The sequence below is a fragment of the Belonocnema kinseyi genome, chromosome 6 (genome assembly GCF_010883055.1).
Source record: "Belonocnema kinseyi isolate 2016_QV_RU_SX_M_011 chromosome 6, B_treatae_v1, whole genome shotgun sequence".
NCBI classification, from domain to species: Eukaryota; Metazoa; Arthropoda; class Insecta; order Hymenoptera; family Cynipidae; genus Belonocnema; species Belonocnema kinseyi.
In genome coordinates, this window is record NC_046662.1 from 15,063,939 (window position 1) to 15,081,143 (window position 17,205).

Genomic DNA, 17,205 nt, shown 5'->3' on the forward strand with positions numbered 1-17,205 from the left:
TTAAAAAACGGTTGAAATAAAAGTAGGACAAAAATTTTGTAAAATTCCCGGTCAAAAAATAAATTCACTGTCATTTCTCGGTTCAGCGGCCACATTGGAATTCCAGAATGGGAAAAAATTCCAATTGCTAAGCTATCGAAAACCGGCCGCAATAATTAGAATAATAAAAATGGAAAAATAGTCGAAAAAGCAATCAAACTGTAAAAAAAAAATATTTCGAAAGTAACTAAAAAATGAACCATTTTTTTTTAGTTTTTCAGCTCAGAATAAATATCATTTTTAAACCAAATTCAAGCAAAATAAAAAATAAAACAATTCTCTCCAAATGTAGATTTCTTTATTCTGGACTTTAACAAAACGTAGTCATAATAATACACAATCCAGTGTAGTGTCAACTGTTCAGTGGTCTGATGAAAACTTATCTATCAGAAAAAAAAAAAAAAAAAAAAAAAAAAAAAAAATAACTGATTCAATGGAATTATGAACAACTTTTTAATGGTAACTCAGAATATTTGACGATTGAAAAAATGGCGAGGTTAAACCAACCTCACCAGACCACTGGACGCCGATTCATAATTGTCACACCAAAATAACGCAAGTTTCGGAACCTCAATTGAAACCACCTCAATCCAAAAACGTGCTGCTTACATGTATTATTATACATTACACAATAGTTTCGAGACTACTCGTTAATTAAAATTTCATGTTTTTCCAAACACTTCCGACATCAAACATGCCTCTTCGATCCGACTCTCAAAATTTCGAGTCTAAACACAGACACACTCACACACGCACACACACACAGGCACACAGACTCTCGTCGAAGCCTTAAAAAACTCTTTTTTTTTTTTTTTTTTTTTTGACATCGAAAGTAATTCAAATCAATACGTCGAGATAAAAAATAAAAAAATAATAATAATAAAGAACTCATATCTGCCACTACTTTCATTCTATAAAAAGTATCAGTTAAGTGTCTCAAGCTACAAGAATCGTAGAACAAAAGCGTAAAATATAATAAAAATAATTTCTCGGAATTCCTACTCCCTTGAGAACTTTCTTTCTCTTATTTTTATTTATTTATTTTTCCTTTCTTTTGTTTCTTTATGTTTTTCGGTTACCTTACATGTAATTACTCGTTGGATTTGAGTGATTCGACCTCCTAATTTGCCGTTTAAGTGTGGCAAGATGATCGAGCGTCTCCTCATAAAATACTTCCTGCTTCTCCTTTGGCAGAGTCCTCAACATGACCTCGAGGTACGAACAAAATCTGCCGACAGTGTCGCCGCCACTATTTCCACCACTGTTCATCGCTGCCTCCTCGTTATTTCGAATGCAAACTTGCTTAAAACTGACCGCTGCTGCATCAACGTCCTGCTGCGAATTGACATTACTCCTCTTTCGCGAATTCGCCTCATTTGTCCCGACATTCACCGAATTTCCATTTTTTCTCGCATGGAGATCTCGATAATCGTTTCTCGGCACAACGACTCGCAATTCGTTCAATTGGCCGAAGTTTCGGGCATTATTCACGGTTGTAACGGCCCGTGAATCTGTGAGATGGGCCGGCGGTTTCGGATCTCTTTTCGGCCTTGTGATTGGTTTTGAAATTGGCGCTTTTTTCACTGTTCTGTGACTGCCAGGTTTAGGTCCGGGTTTTCCTCGTACGTAATTCTTTTTCAACACTTTTTTCCCATTTATGGTCACTACTTTTGACGCTATTAACTTTGGCGCAGACTTTGTTGGCACCGTTTTTTTAGGTTTGCTCCTGAAAATCAAGTTTTTTTTTTTGTTTTTTTTTTTTTCAAGCGGTAAGAAATAATTGAGTATTCTAACATTTAGACTTCTTAAATTCCCGAGAATTTAAATTAAGAGAATTTAAGAATTTATGATTTTTAACAGTATTTTTATTCTTCAGGTTATATCAACGGTATAGAATATTTTATAAGAGGAATAAAACAGTGCGGTATATCAAAATTTAAAATTTTCAAATGTATTAATTCATTTCAAACAAAAAAAAGTTGTACTTTAAAAGGTAACTTATTTATCAAAATACTGGAATTTTCAACAAAATAATTGAATTTTTAACATAATAGTTGAATATTGAACTTAAAAATACAAATTTCCAGCGAAAAAGTGTCATAGTTTATATTTTAATCAGAATGAAATTTATACAAAAACAAAAAAAAAAGAATTTTAAGGCCATGTGACGAGTGGGTCACGTGACGAGATTCTTACATTAACCTCACTTTTTTTATTTCCCAAATTATTTTCACACGAAGCGCCACATCGAGTTGAAAATTTGGGATAATAAATAAGAAAAACTAAGAAAGGTGGGTCTGGTCCTAAATTTTTATAATTGTGAAAAAAGCAAAAAAAATTATTTTCAAAAAAAAAAAAACTTTTTTCACAATCACACAAATTTAGGACCAGACCCACCATTCATAGTGTTTCTTGTTTAATATCCCAAATTTTCAACTTGATGTGGCACTTCGTGTGACAATTACTTGGGAAATAAAAAAAGTGGCGGTAAGGTAGGAATCTAGTCACGTGACCCACTCATCACATGGCCTTAAAACCAAAAAGACGAATTACCAAGAAATAAATATTTTTCACTCAAAAAGTAAACAAAATTTTATATAAATTACTGAACCTTCAAACCAGAAGACAAATTTTCTTTACAAAAATTCAATTTTAAAACAAAAAATATGACTGTTCAACAAAAAATTAATTTTCCACGAAACGATGCATTTTTACGCAAAAAAAAGGAAATTTCAAACTAAAAAACATCGATCTGAAAAAAATGCGAGTTACATTTTCTGTTAAAAAATGAATTCTAAACAAAACAAAAAAAGAAATATTTTATAAAAAAAAATCAAAATGTAGTTTAACTTTGACCCAAGTAGTTTAATTTCCAATTAAAAAGATTAATTTTCAACAAAATAATTAAACTTTTAACCAACGAGATAACTTTTCAAGTGAAAATATAAATTTTTAACCAAACAGTTGCATTTTCATACAAAAAATGAAATTTCTTCTATACCAAATAAATATTCAAAAAGATAAATTTTCAGAAAAATAGTGGAATTTTCTGATGAAAAAAATTTTAGTCGAGTTTTCATGATCAAAGTATAAATTTCTTAACAAGAAATAATTTTCTACCAGAAAAATTGAATTTTCAATTCAAAAAGACGGATTTTTAACCAATAAGGATGACTTTTTAAGAAAATTGTGGAATTCTCTGCCAAATAGTTGTATTTTTATCCAAAAAAGATCAATAAAGTAAATTTTCTACGAAATCGTTAAGTTTTCGAGAAAATAATATAATAGCTTAATTTCTAACCAAATAAATGCATTTTTATCAAAAAACTAATTAATTTCAGCTAAAACAGGTAAACCTAAAAATAAAAAAGACAAACTTAAAAAAGAGTTGAAATTTCAACCGGAATTTAACGAAAAAATAAAATTTTCTATTAATTAAAATAAATTCTGAGATTCTCATAAATTCTCTGAAATTTTGTGAGAATCTCAAAATTATTTTAATTAATAGAAAATTGCATTTTTTCGTTAACTTTTCGGTTGAAAATTAAAATCTTTTTTTGAAAGGTTGTCTTTTTCATTTTAAAGTTTACCTGCTTTGCAGAAATTAAATATTTTTTTGATAAAAATGCAAACGGTTTGGTGTTAAAAAATGTACTGTAATATTTTCAGGATGAAAGTTCCACAAATTCGTTTTTGATTACATATTCATCTGTTTTAGTACAAAATTGACCTTTTTTCGGTAAAAATGCAACTGTTTTATAGAGAATTTAACTATTTTGTTAAAAATTCATCCTTTTTGGTTGAAAAAATTCTTCTTTTTGGATTGAAAATTCAATTTTTTTCGTAGAAACTTATTTTTTTGGTTGCAAAATATCAATTTTTGATGTTACTGAGTTAACTGGAATCTTTTTTGGATGAAATTTCAACTTTTTTTGTAATAAAAAAACTTTTCTGCTTTAAAATAAATTTCATATTTTTTGATAAAAATGCTACTATTTGCTAGAGAATTCAAAAACTTGGTTAAAAAGTCATCTTTCTTGGTTAAAAATTCGTATTTTCGGATTGAGAATTCAATTTTTTTGGTAGGAAATTATTTCTTGTCAACAGAAAATGCAACTATTTTTTTGAAAATTTATCTTTTTGATTTAAAACTTTATATGTTATTGAAGAAATTTCATTTTTTTTTATTGAAAATTGCAACTTTTTGTTTAAAAATCGTTCTTCTTTGCTTGATAATTCAACTAATTTGTTTAAAACATTTGATTAATTCGCTTTGTTAGGAAATCACTGTTTGTTAAAGATTTATATTTAAGTTGAAAATTTATCCCGTTGGTTAAAAGTTTAATTATCTTGTTATAAATTAATCTTTTTTAATTGAAAATTAAACTACTTAGGTCAAAGTTAAATTACATTGTGGAATTTTTTATTGAAGGCTTATGTCTGGTTGAAAATTTAACTGTTTAGTGGAAAATACTTCTTTTTTTTAGCATCCATTTTTTAACAGACAATGGAACTTTTCAATTTTTTAAGATTGATATTTTTTAGTTAAAAATTCGCGTTTTTTGTAAAAAAATTATTTTTTAGTTTGAAATTTACTTTTTTTTTGCGTGAAAATGCATCAGTTTCGTGAAAAAATAATTTTTTGTTAAACAGTCATATTTTTTGTTTGAATATTGAATTTTTATAAAGGAAATTTTTATTCTGGTTTGAAGGTTCAATAATTTAAACTTTTATTTATTTTTTGAGTAACAAAATCTTAATTTGTTGGAAATTCGTCTTCTTGGTTTTAAAATTCTTTTCTTTTGTTGTATAAATTTCATTCTCTTTTGATTAAAATATAAACTATGACACTTTTTCGTTGGCAATTTGTCTTTTTAGGTTGAATATTCAACTGTTATGTTAAAAACTAAATTATTTTGTTGAAAATTCCTGTATTTTGTTAAAGAGTTATCTTTTAAAGTAAAACAAAATTTTTTTTAAATAAAATAATACATTTGAAAATTTTTAATTTTTATATGAAACACTGTAACTCCTGAATATGTCTGAGCTAGAAAATAATTTATATTCAACCGCTGATATAACCTGAACAATAAAAAATATTGTTAAAAATCATAAATTCCCTTAAATTCTTTTAAATTCTCCTAAATTCTGTCATATTCTCGGGAATTTAAGAAGTCTGGGTGGACTGCAAAGCATTTACTATGTAGGAGATTGACTCAAATTAATTTTAATCACGTAAAATCTTAAAAATATTCTTAAATTCCTTTAAATCTCTCGTCAATCCTTAAAATCTTTGAATTTTTGCAAATAACATAAAATCATCTCAACAAAATTTTTAATTAATTGCTTAACATTATTTAAAGTCACTAAAACTTATAGAAATATTTTTTAATTCTTTAAAAATAAACTTTGAAACCCCGTTAAGTCACTAATTATTCCTCAAAATCACTTGAACTCTTATAAATCTTGTAAAATTTCTTGATAATCTTTAAACTCTTCCGATTTTTTTTTTTTTTAACTTCTTTACAATCATTTAAAATCATTCCATGTTTCTCGAAACTGACCAAAATTAATTCAAATCTGTTAAAATCCTTTATATTTTAATAAATTCCTTTAAATCTCATAAAAATCCGTAAAATTTTTGCATTTTTTCAAATTCATTAAAAGCTTTTGAAATAACTTTTCAAAAACTCGCTTGGTATTCTTTAAAACCACTAGAACTGTCTTAAAATCTTACAAATAACTTGTAAATCCTTGAAAATTTTTTGAATTATGTATGAATTATTATTAAATACTTTAAAAGGAAACTTTAAGATTCCGCCTTTAAACTTCTTTGAAATAATTTAAGATATTTGAAAATTGACTAAAATTAATTCAAATCTTTTAAATTCAAAATACTTTAAATTTTCTTAGTTTTAAATTTCAATAACTTTCTTTAAAATCATTATTTTTAAATCCTTAAAGTCCTTCGAATTTTTTCGAACTCCCTGTAACTTCTTTGAAGTAATTTTGAAAATTTCAAAATTGACTAAAATTAATTAAAATCTCATAAGATCCTTAAATCATTGAATCTTTTTAAATCCTTTGAAGTCTCTTAAAATTTATTTAAATCTTTTTAAATAACTTATTTAGATAAATTTTTAAATAGCTTTAAAATCCCTAAAACTGTCGTAAAATCTTTTTAAATTTCTTGTAAATCTTGAAGCATTTTTGTATTCTTTTTAAATCCTTTAAAAGAAAATCTTAAAAACTCGTCAAGTCCCTATAGTAATTCCTTAAAATCACTTGAATTTTCACAAAATTCTGTAAGTTAATAAAAAATCCTTTAACTCCTGCGAATTTTTTTTTAATCCAGTCAACGTCTTCAAAATCATTTAAAATTTTCGAAATTGAGTACAGTTTAAAATCCTTCGAGAATTTTCTTAAATTCGTTCAAATATTTTAAAAAGTTACATCCTTTGAAATCTCTTCAAATTCATTAAGATCTTTTTTAAGAACATTTCAGTAACTCGCTTGAAATTCTTTAAATTCACTTCAACAATTTTTCTGCATTCTTTTAAAATCCCTTCAAAATTGTTTGAAATCGTTAAAAATAATTCAAGAAAACCCAAGATCACTTAAAGTCTTTTAAAATCTTTTAATCTCTTTGATATAACCTTATTTGATATGAAACTATTTAAAATCACTTATTATCGAAAAGTATAATGAATATTAAAATCAAAATTTCAACAAAAAAGTTCAGAAAAATTTTTAAACCAAAAAAAAACGAATTTTCAAGTACATAGTTCAATTTTCAACCAAGGATACTTCCAATAAGCAACCAAAAATTCTTCTTTTTATGGAAACGAAAGTAATTATTAATATTTGGATATCCATTATTTTAGAATTAAAAATTTTACGTTTTTGGATTTTTAATTTGATGAATTCTGAGAAGATAGATTATTATTATATTATTATATTATCAATTTTCAAAAAAGAGATGAATTTTTTGTCAAAAAAATTTTTTTTCAAAAAAGAAGATACATTTTTTACAAAAAAATGCAGTGAATTTTCAACAAGTTCATTAATTTTCAATCAAACCACTGTATTTCCATCCAAAAAGTAGAATTTACAATTAATAATAATTGTCTATCGAAAAATTGGAATTTTTATAAAAAATAAACGAATAATCGTTCAAGTAGTTGAATTTTCAACACAATAGTGAAGTTTCCAACCAAAAACTTCTAAAAAAACTAATTTTCAAAAAAAAAAAATCAACAAAAGCACATGAATTTTCAACTGAGAAAAAATTTTGCCCAAAATTAAATCTCAAAAACAAATTTTTTTCACTAGTTCAACTTCCAACCAATTTATTTGAATTTTCTACAAAAAGGATAAATTAAAAAAAGACATGAATTTTGAAATAAATAATTGAATTTCAAACTAAAATTATAAACTTTCAAACAAAAAACATGTATTCATTAATAGTAAAAAAAAACAATTATTCAACAAAATAACTGAATCCTCAACGGAAAAAGATTATTAATTTTAAAAAAAAATGAATTTTTGATCAAAAACATTAATTTTCAAAAATCAAGATAAATTTTTTACAAAAAAAAGCCAATTTTCGACAAGTTCATCAATTTGCAATTAAACTGTTGTATTTTCCTCAAAAAATAAGAATTTACAATTAACAATATTAATTTTCTAACGAAAAATAGAGATTTTTATCAAAATAAATTAATAATCAATCCAGTAGTTAAATTTTCAACACAATAGTGAAGTTTCCAACCAAAAACATGAATTTTCGCAAAAAATCCTAATTTTTTACATAAAAAAATTTAACGAAAGTACATGAGTTTTTTCAACTAAAAAAAATTTTCTCAAAAAAATCAAATCTAAATTTGAATTTTCCATAAAAATGACAAATTTAAAAAAAATACATGAATATTCAAATAAACAGTTTTATTTTAAACTAAAATGATAAAATTTCAAACAAACAAAAATGTAATCATTAATATTTTAACCAAAAAATATTATTATTCAACAAAATGACTGAATCCTCAACGAAAGCGGGTTATCAATTTTCAAGCACGAGATGAATTTTCAATAAAAAGCGATGCATTTTTGACCAAAAATGTTAATTTTCCACAAAGAAGATAAATTTAAAAAAATTAAATTTTCGACAAAAAAACGAAATTTCAACTAAAGTATTGAAATTTTCAACTAAGACAAAGTTTGGCCAAAAATTAAATCTAAAAACGAAGAAGAAATGTTTTAATTAGTTCAACTTTTAAGAAATTAGTTTAGTTTTCTACAAAAAGGACAAATTGTTAATTTTCTACTAAAAATTGAAAGACATTAATTTTTTACCCCAATAGTTTAATTTTAAATCGAAAAAAGACAAATTTTCAACAAAAGATTTGAATTTTCAATAAAAAAATTTGTTTTTAACAAAATTGTTGGATTTAAAATTTAATTTTCAAACAATGTGATGGATTTATAAATAAATAGACGAGTTTTGAAACCAATAGTTAAATTTTCAATTAAATTGTCGAAATTCCAAATAAAAAAGATAAGACTACACCTAAAATCCGTTGCATTTTCAAACAAGCAGTAAAATTTTCTAGTCAAAATGAATTTTTTTTTTAAGACAGTTGAATTTTAAACTTATTTTTAATCAAGAAATAAAACTTTTCTACCCAAACAGTCGACTGTTTTAACAAAGCAGTTGAATTCAAGACCAAGAAATATAATTTTTCAACGAAATAATTCAATTTTTAATCAAAGAATTAAATTTTCAACCAAATATTAAAAAATCTACTACAAAAAGACAAATTTTTAACAAAACATTTCTACTTTCATCCAAAAATATGAGTTATCAATAGAAAAGCTCATTTTCTATAAAATTGATGAATTATCGAGCAAAAAATATATAATTTTAACCTGAAACGGGAAATTGGCAACAAAGTAGTTACATTTTTAACCAAGAAGTTAATTTTCATCTAAGCAGTTGCATTTTTAATCCAAAAAGATTAATTTTTAATAAAACAGTTAAATTTTTAACCCAAAAATTTTATTTTCAACAGAAAAGTTCATTTTAACCAAAAATATAAAAAATTTCAGCCGAATTGTTGAATTTTTAACGAAAAATACGAATTTCCAACAAAAAATTTTAATTTTTAATCAAATAGTGTAATTTTCTACCAAAACACTTGAATTTTTAATCCAAAAGGTTTATTTTTAACCAAAAAAAGATGAATTTTCAATCCAAAAGCACAAATTTTTTATAAAAAATACGAATGTTCAAGAAAGCAGTTGAAATTTCAACCAAAAAATATGACTTTATAACAAAATAGTTTTATTTCCAACAAAATAGTTAAATTTTTTTATAAATAGTTGAATTTTCAAAAAACAGGCTAAGCAATAAACCAAAAATAGTTGTATTTTTAATTAAAAAAATTTCATCTTTTAACCCAAATATTGAATTTTCAACAGAAGAGTTCATTTCAACCAAAAATATAAAAAATTTCAGCCTCATTGTTGAATTTTTAACAAAAAATACGAATTTCCAACAAAAATTTTAATTTTAATGAAATAGTGTAATTTTCTACCAAAACACTTGAATTTTTAATCCAAAAGGTTTATTTTTAACCAAAAAAGATGAATTTTCAATCCAAAAGGACAAATGTTTTATAAAAAATACGTATTTTCAAGAAAGCAGTTGAAATTTCGACCAAAAAATATGACTTTATAACAAAACAGTTTTATTTTCAATAAAATAATTAAATTTTCAATAAAATACTTTAATTTTTAACCAAATAGTTGAATTTCAAAAAAACTAAGCCTTAACCAAAAACAGTTGCATTTTTAACCAAATAGTTGAATTTTCATGCCAAAAAGACGAATTATCACCAACAAAATTTATGTTCAACAAAATGGTCGATTTTTCAAACAAAAGAACTGGTAACCATAATTTCTTTTATATTTTCTTATTGAGTTGCAGAATATTGAATAGAATTTTCATAAGATAGATTAACATCAATTTCATACCCAGATTAATTAAATTGTTTGTTCTGTTTTTTTTTCTTTTTTTTTTTTTTTTTTGAGAGAGAGTGAAAAAAAAGGGACTATTGTAATTTTTTTTTTAACACTAAAACGTGACTTGAAGAAAAAAGTGACTTAAATGACGTGGCAGCCGTGGTTTAATTTAACAAAAAGGTCATTACGTTCCATCCTGCTCGAGAAATGTCATATGATTGTAGTATTCCCATCGTGGCTCTAATTTTCGACCTGCTTGTGAAGCTTTTTTTAACGTCGTTCTCTCGCCACGATACTTTTCACGAAGATGTGTCCAGTCTCTTCTTGGGACGTCTGGCTGCGTACCTTCAAAATTATATTAAAAGTTCAAAATCGGACCATCAAGTTCCCACGTTTTTTTTACCAAAATAATTCAATTTTCAATTTAAAAAAATTAATTTTTCAACAAAGTGGAATTTTCAACCTATAAAAGAAGAATTTTCAAGCAAATTGTTGAATTTTCCTTTTAAAACATTAATTTAAATTAAATTTTAGATAAAAATCGTTTAATTCAACCAAAAAAGTCCAGAAAGAGAAAAATTTTGCAAATCAAATTTCGTAATTTTCAAGCGATAAAGGAGAAAACTTTCCAGAAAACAGTTGAATTATCAAACAGATAATATGAATTTGCAACAACAGTTCAATTTTCGACCAAAATAATTAAATTTCCAACTAAATAATAGAATTTTTTAACAAAAGATAGAATTTTTTAACAAAAGATAGAAATTCTTAACGAAAAAATATAGTAGTAGACCTTCCCCGAAAAATAGATGTACTTGAAGTTACGAACGTTCATTTGAACGAAATTAAAAAAAATTATTTTTCAATTTTTTTTTGCCTAAATCAATTAGGACGGCAAAAAAAATATTCTGTCGGAAAGAATTGTCGAATAAATTTTTTTTTAAGGGGTTTACCCTTACACATCACCCTTTATTTAGACCTGCCTAATGCAAGTTTGATTGTCGATATTTAAAAATATAAAGACGTCCAAAATTCTCTTTTTTTAATTCAATAATTATAGAGTGGTTGAGAAAGTTCGGCAAGACCCCTAAAAACCACCCTTAACATATCTGCACCTAAAATGTTAAAAATGACAATTTTGATTGTCGATATTTGAAGATATAAAAAACATCAAAAATTCTCTTTTTGTATCTCACTAATTATAGTGGAAGTTAGAACGTTCGGCAAGACCCCCAAAAACCACCCTTAATATAACCACACCTAAAATGTTAAAAATGACCATTTTGATTGTCGATATTTGAAAATATAAAAACGTGAAAAATTATCTTTTTTTACCTAACTAATTATAGAGTGAGTGAGAAAGTTCGGCAAGACCCCTAAAAACCACCCTTAAAATAACCACATCTAAAATGTTAAAATATTTTCAAATATCGACAATCAAAATGGTCATTTTTAACATTTTAGGTGTGGATATATTAAGGGTGGTTTTTAGGGGTCTTGCCGAACTTTCTCACTCCCCCTATAATTAGTGAGGTAAAAAAAGAAAATTTTTGACGTTTCAATATTTTCAAACATCGACAATCAAAATTGTGTTTGGCAGGTTTGAATAATGGGTGATTTGTAGGGTATTCAACCCCTCAAAAAATAAAAATTTCGAAAACTTCTTCCGATGGAATATCATTTTTTGTCATCCTAAATGATTTAGGCAAAAAAAAATTCAGGAAAAAAAATCTTTAATTTCGTTCATATGAACGTTTGTAACTTCAAATATATGAAAAATAGTTGGATTTTCTTATTGGACTCAATTATTTCAGTTCGCATTTAATCGAAAAAATTAGAAAAAGGATAAATTTCTTAAAAATAGAAAAAATAGAGGAATTCTTTTGAAAAAATTAGTAATATTAGTAAATGATTTTTGCAACTTTTTCCACTCTTCGAATATATTTAAAATATTTGATTAAAAATAGTATAGAGACGAAATACTGAAAATAGGCGACTTTAGATATGAATAAAAAGAATTTTTTAGTGATTTATTTACCTAATTCTTGTTCAATTTCTAGCCAAAGGCTTTTTCTGGCTGGCAGATCCCGTTTTTGGTATTTGTCCCAGAGTATTGTGCGAAGTCGAACGGCATTTATGAGTCGCAGTACATAATCATCTTTTTCAACTTGCTTTTCTTCCGGCATTTCTTCCTCCACTTCTTCAACGTTTAACTCAACATCTTCCTGGTCGTCATCTATATTTACAACTTTTTCTGGACATTGTCTCTCGTGCCATTCGCTGTCTTTATTTTCAACAACTTGTCCACAATGTACGCATATCTAAGAATTTTAATGGAGAATCTTGTAATTTTGTAGACCGAAAATAGAAGCACACTTCACAACGAAAATTGCACTCAAAACAGAGAAAATTGGACGATGATTTTTCACGAAAAGAGAGAAATAAATTCTTTTAAACAAAATTAATAGATAGGCACACGTTCACTTTTAAACCCAAAATTATAAATTTTCAAAAAAAAAAAAAAAAGTTGAATTTTCAAGCAAAAGGGAAGAGTTTTCAATAAAATAGTTGAATTTTTAACCAAGTAATTAAATTTTTAACCAACTAAGATGAATTCTTAATCCCGTGGTCGAATTTTCAAAGAAACAAACAAGATCAAACTTCAAACATTAAATTTTCTATCTAAAAAGACGAATGTTCAAAAGAAACGGACTTTTGGAGAAAATAGTGAAATTTTTAACAACAAAATAATTAAATGTTCAACCAGATAGCGGAGTTTTGAATCCACAAAAATTTATTTTCAATAAAACAATCAAACTTTCAACTTAAAAAGATCAGGATGGCCGTTTTAATCGACGAAATAAATTCCCGGTCATTTCCTGGGTCTTTCCCGGTTCGAAAAAAAAGTTTTCACAGTAAATGAAATTTAAAAAATGGAACACTTAAGCTAAAAAAATTTCCACTTGAGTTAATAAAAACTGAACTGCAAATGAAAGCACTTAAAGTGGAACTGTTAAATTTTGAACTTCTAAAATTTAAAAGTTTTTAATTAAAAAATGTTGTATTCAAATGCTCAATAATTTACCCGTATAAAATTAAAGATACTAACATTTTCCAATATAAAAAAATATAAAGCCACGTTATCATTTTCAATTCTCTAAATTAAAAAATCAATGAAAGAACTTTAAAATTTTCAAAATTATATAAGTTCAAGGAATTTCAAGCTAGAAACATTAAATATTGAAAAATTTTGAACTGAACACTTCTTAAATTAGAAATTAAATTATTTTTAAATAGTTTAAAGATCATCGAAAAGCTTCAAAATTTTATTTCAAAATATTTAGAAATCTAGAAGTTGTTTTAAATTGGTTTTAAATTTAAAATTATTTTGGAAATTTTTTCAAAAATTCTAAATATCTGTCAAAATGAATTGAATTTTTTCTACAATTTTCAGAAAATCCTGCAAATTTTAGAAAATTTCTTTGCAATTTTTGTAGACGAAATTTGAGTAATTTTAACAGAGAATAAAAATATTTTCTTAAGATTCCTAGGAAAATTAAAAATAACTTTTCATTTTGAAAAATTACTTTAAGAGAATATTTAAAAAGTTTTTCAAAGATTGTAACAAAATTTTCAAAAAAGATTTTAGAAGATTTTAAGAAAACTTTCTAAAATTTGCATTATGTTTTTTAACTTTTAAAAACTCCTAAATATCTCTTAAAATTACTCAAATTTTTTCTACAAATGTTCATTTGTAAATTATACATCAAAATTAAAAAATTTCACTTACAAATTAAACATTTTTCAAATACAATAAATAAATTATAACGTTCAAAGTTTAAAGACTCTTCGAAATTTTAACGATTCCAGATTTTATATGTCAAACAATTAATTTCAAAATTCTTTACTTTTAAATATTTGTTTTCAATTTACTTGTCTTAAATAAAAATTCAAATATTGCTAAATATTCAATAACTATTCTTTTTTTTAATTACAAATTTCAAATTTGTCACACGTTCACATTTGCTTAATGACTAAGACTTACAAATTGAAACCGTTTAAATTTTAACGTTAAAATCTGAAAATTCTTAAATTTTGAACTAATTTAAAAGTCTTTTTTGTTCACTTTTTATTACTTATAGTACAAATAAATTAAGAAAATATATTTATTAAATAAAAATGTTTTTCATCCAAAATTTTCGACATCAAAGGCTTTCATTTCTGATTTGTTCAAGTCTTTAAAAAAGCATTTGAAAATTCTTTAAATTTAAAATGTAAGCTTAGAAATTAAAATGGTAAATCGAAAATTTGTTCAGTAAAAAAATTTTTAATTACGCATTGTGAGTTAAATAACAGCATAATTGAAAAACATAACAATTCCACTAATTATTTAAAAACTGTTGAAATTGAACATGGACAGATTTTTCTTCTACAAATTTGAAAAAATCCCGGTAAAAAAAAAAATTCACTGTCATTTCCTGTTTTTCCCTGTTTAAAAAAATTCCCGGTCATTTCCCGGTCCAGAGGCCATCTTGAAAGATACATTTTAAAGCAAATAATTGATTTTTCGATTAAAAACAAAAGATCAAATTTTAACCAAAAAAAAGAATAGTTAAATTTTAACTTGAAAACATTATTTTTCAATTAAAATACAATGAATTTTTAGTAAAAAAAAAAACAAATTTTCAACAAAATCCTTAAATTTGCCGCCAAAGAGATGAATCTTCAACAAGCAAAAAAGAAATTTCTGTTAAATTAGTTCAATTTTTAGCGAAATAATTGAACTTTCAACCAATAGTGACGAATTCCCAATGAAAAATGCGATTTTTATCTAAAAAAAAATGACATTTTTACAAAAGAACCAAAATTTTAAACCAAAAAGACGATTTTTCTATAAAATAATTGACTTTTCGACAAAGGTAAATTTTTCAGTTAAGAACAAAAAAATTTTAACCAAATTGTCGAGCAGTCTACAAAAGAATTGCTTTTTCAGCCAAATATATACATTTTTAACCGAATAGTTGAAATAAGAACCAAAAAGTTGAATTTTTAACTGAAAAAACATTAATTTTCAACCAAAAATGAAATAATGTAAAATTCAGTTAAGAATAAAATAATTTTCAACCAAAGAGAAGAATTTGCAACTAAAAAAAAATTTTTTTATATTGTTTCAACGTCTTTCAAACAAACAGTTGCATTTTTAATGAACACAGATTAACTTCCAATAAAAAAATGGAAGAATTTTCTGTTGAAAAAATTAAGTTTCAACAAAAAAAAAGAATTTTCAACCAAATATTTAAATTCTTAATCAAAGAAATAAATCTTCAACAAAAAATTGGATTTTTAACAGCATGCATGAATTTTCAACTAAAAAAGATCAATTTTCAACAAAACCGTAAAAATTTCAAGACAAAAAAATGTAATACGGATAGAGTGTAAAGTCCGTTCAAATCAAAAAGTGCTCACGTTTACGTATCGAAACATAGATTTTTTTTTATTTTCTATTTCTGAAATTAAATCTCGAGGATCATATTCAGAAACAAAGAAAAAAAAACTAATGAATAGTTTGATTAGAACATGCTTTTCTCTAAGAGACGTTGATGTTAGAAAATTTAAGGCTTGAGTTTGAAATCATTTAATTTTTAACCCTTCATTAAGAATTTTGGGAATTTGAAAGCCATTTACATTAAAGTATTAATTAATTTTAAACGCTTTCAGTTAAAATTATGATTTTTGAGCGTATTCAAAACTTAAAATTGTGAAAGAAAAACTTCGAAAGAATGTATGATTACTCAATTTACTTCAGAACACAACAACGCAAAAACGTCTCCTTGGCTCCAGAAAATCAACATTCATACTTGACGCACCGAACTTTCATTTATTTCTCTCAAAATACCGAAAAAATGATTTATTCTAGAAGCAAAATACTTTTAAAGTCAAATATCGCCCGTAGAAAGACGTATTCATAGAAAAACGCCGAAATTTCAAACATTTCAAATTCTAACCTCAAAAAGTTTTCAATTTTCCGAATCAAGTTTTTGACACGAAACGCATAAACAAACATAAGATAAAGATTAAAATTCAATTTATGAATACGTTAAAAAACGTCAGTGATATAAGATGACCGTTTAAAATACTGAATTAGGAGATCAATGTCTAATTTACGAATCAATGAAAACGAAAGGAAGCAAGCGATGGGAGGAGTCATAACCTCAAATATGTATTAGTGTACTTACGTATACGAGATTATTAGCATCCGACATTTTGGAAGCAATTATCTTATGGCACTTTCTGTTCCTGGTATTTATTCACTTCACAATCCAAAGTTTTTTTATCCAGCGTGATGAGAGTAACGGTAAAAAAAAGTTCGTTAAAGACGGGAAAATGTAGCTAAACAGAGCCAAACACCGCCAAAACCATAATTCCGACAATACACGAAAAAAGACGATTTGCGTGGCATCTCCATGGTTGCCAACAAAAAATAAAGTAATTCAATATAAGAGGCGCTGCTTTCAGTTCAAGATTATCAGCGGGAAATTCAAACGACGGTAAATTCATTTTATGTAAAAATCATACTGAATAAGTGTTTTTGTGCATTTTTTCAATATGAATTATTTTTATTCGATACTTGGCAAGTTTTCTTATGTTTCTTAACAAATCTTATATTGTATAAAAAGTTGTTACTTGTTTAAAACATTTTTTTCAACCTGTAATTCGAGAAAAGTTATTATTTTCGAGGATAAATTATGCAATTTATGAATTCTAAGAGTAATATTTCCTGTTTAACATATTTTTCATTTATTCAAGCCAATTTCATTTTTTAAACAATTGTTCCCCTGTAAATCGTGAAAATTTATTATTTTCCGGAATTAATGATACCATTAACGAATGTTGACAGTTGTACATTTTGTAAGGATAATTGGCAATTATTCAAACAATTTTCATTTGTTTAAATAATTATAATGCCTGTTAATCGTAAAGTTACATTTTTTAGATTTGACACTAATTGTTTAAACAATTTGAATATATATTTTTCAATTTTGTATTCAAATTTTCAATCATTTATACGTAAAAATGAAAGGTATTGACACTTTTTAATTAAACAATTTGCAATTAAAAACTAAAAAAAAATTTTAATTAAAAAAA

General features: G+C 25.1%; 2 protein-coding genes across 2 annotated transcripts in view; both read right to left on the reverse strand.

Moving 5' to 3' along the window:
• Positions 1-17,205, reverse strand: part of LOC117174400 — a 478,217-nt gene that overhangs the window by 73,640 nt on the left and 387,372 nt on the right. The window lies entirely within an intron of this gene.
• On the reverse strand, positions 436-16,501 carry LOC117174401. Its single transcript, XM_033363495.1, has 4 exons — positions 16,296-16,501; positions 12,098-12,380; positions 10,248-10,404; positions 436-1,765 (listed from the first exon to the last, which is right to left on the reverse strand). Exons 1-4 carry the CDS (start codon positions 16,320-16,322, stop codon positions 1,120-1,122), a joined length of 1,113 nt encoding a protein of 370 aa, XP_033219386.1. The 5' UTR covers positions 16,323-16,501; the 3' UTR covers positions 436-1,119.

What these genes read in the sequence shown, in the direction of transcription:
- LOC117174401 (XM_033363495.1), bottom strand. Translation starts at nt 16,322, where the DNA reads ATGTCGGATGCTAATAATCTCGTATAC. An exon ending in ATGCTAATAATCTCGTATAC is followed by an intron (nt 12,381 to 16,295) that starts GTAAGTACACTA and finishes TAAAATTCTTAG; the next exon opens with ATATGCGTACATTGTGGACA. An exon ending in TTTCTCGAGCAGGATGGAAC is followed by an intron (nt 1,766 to 10,247) that starts GTAATGACCTTT and finishes CTTGATTTTCAG; the next exon opens with GAGCAAACCTAAAAAAACGG.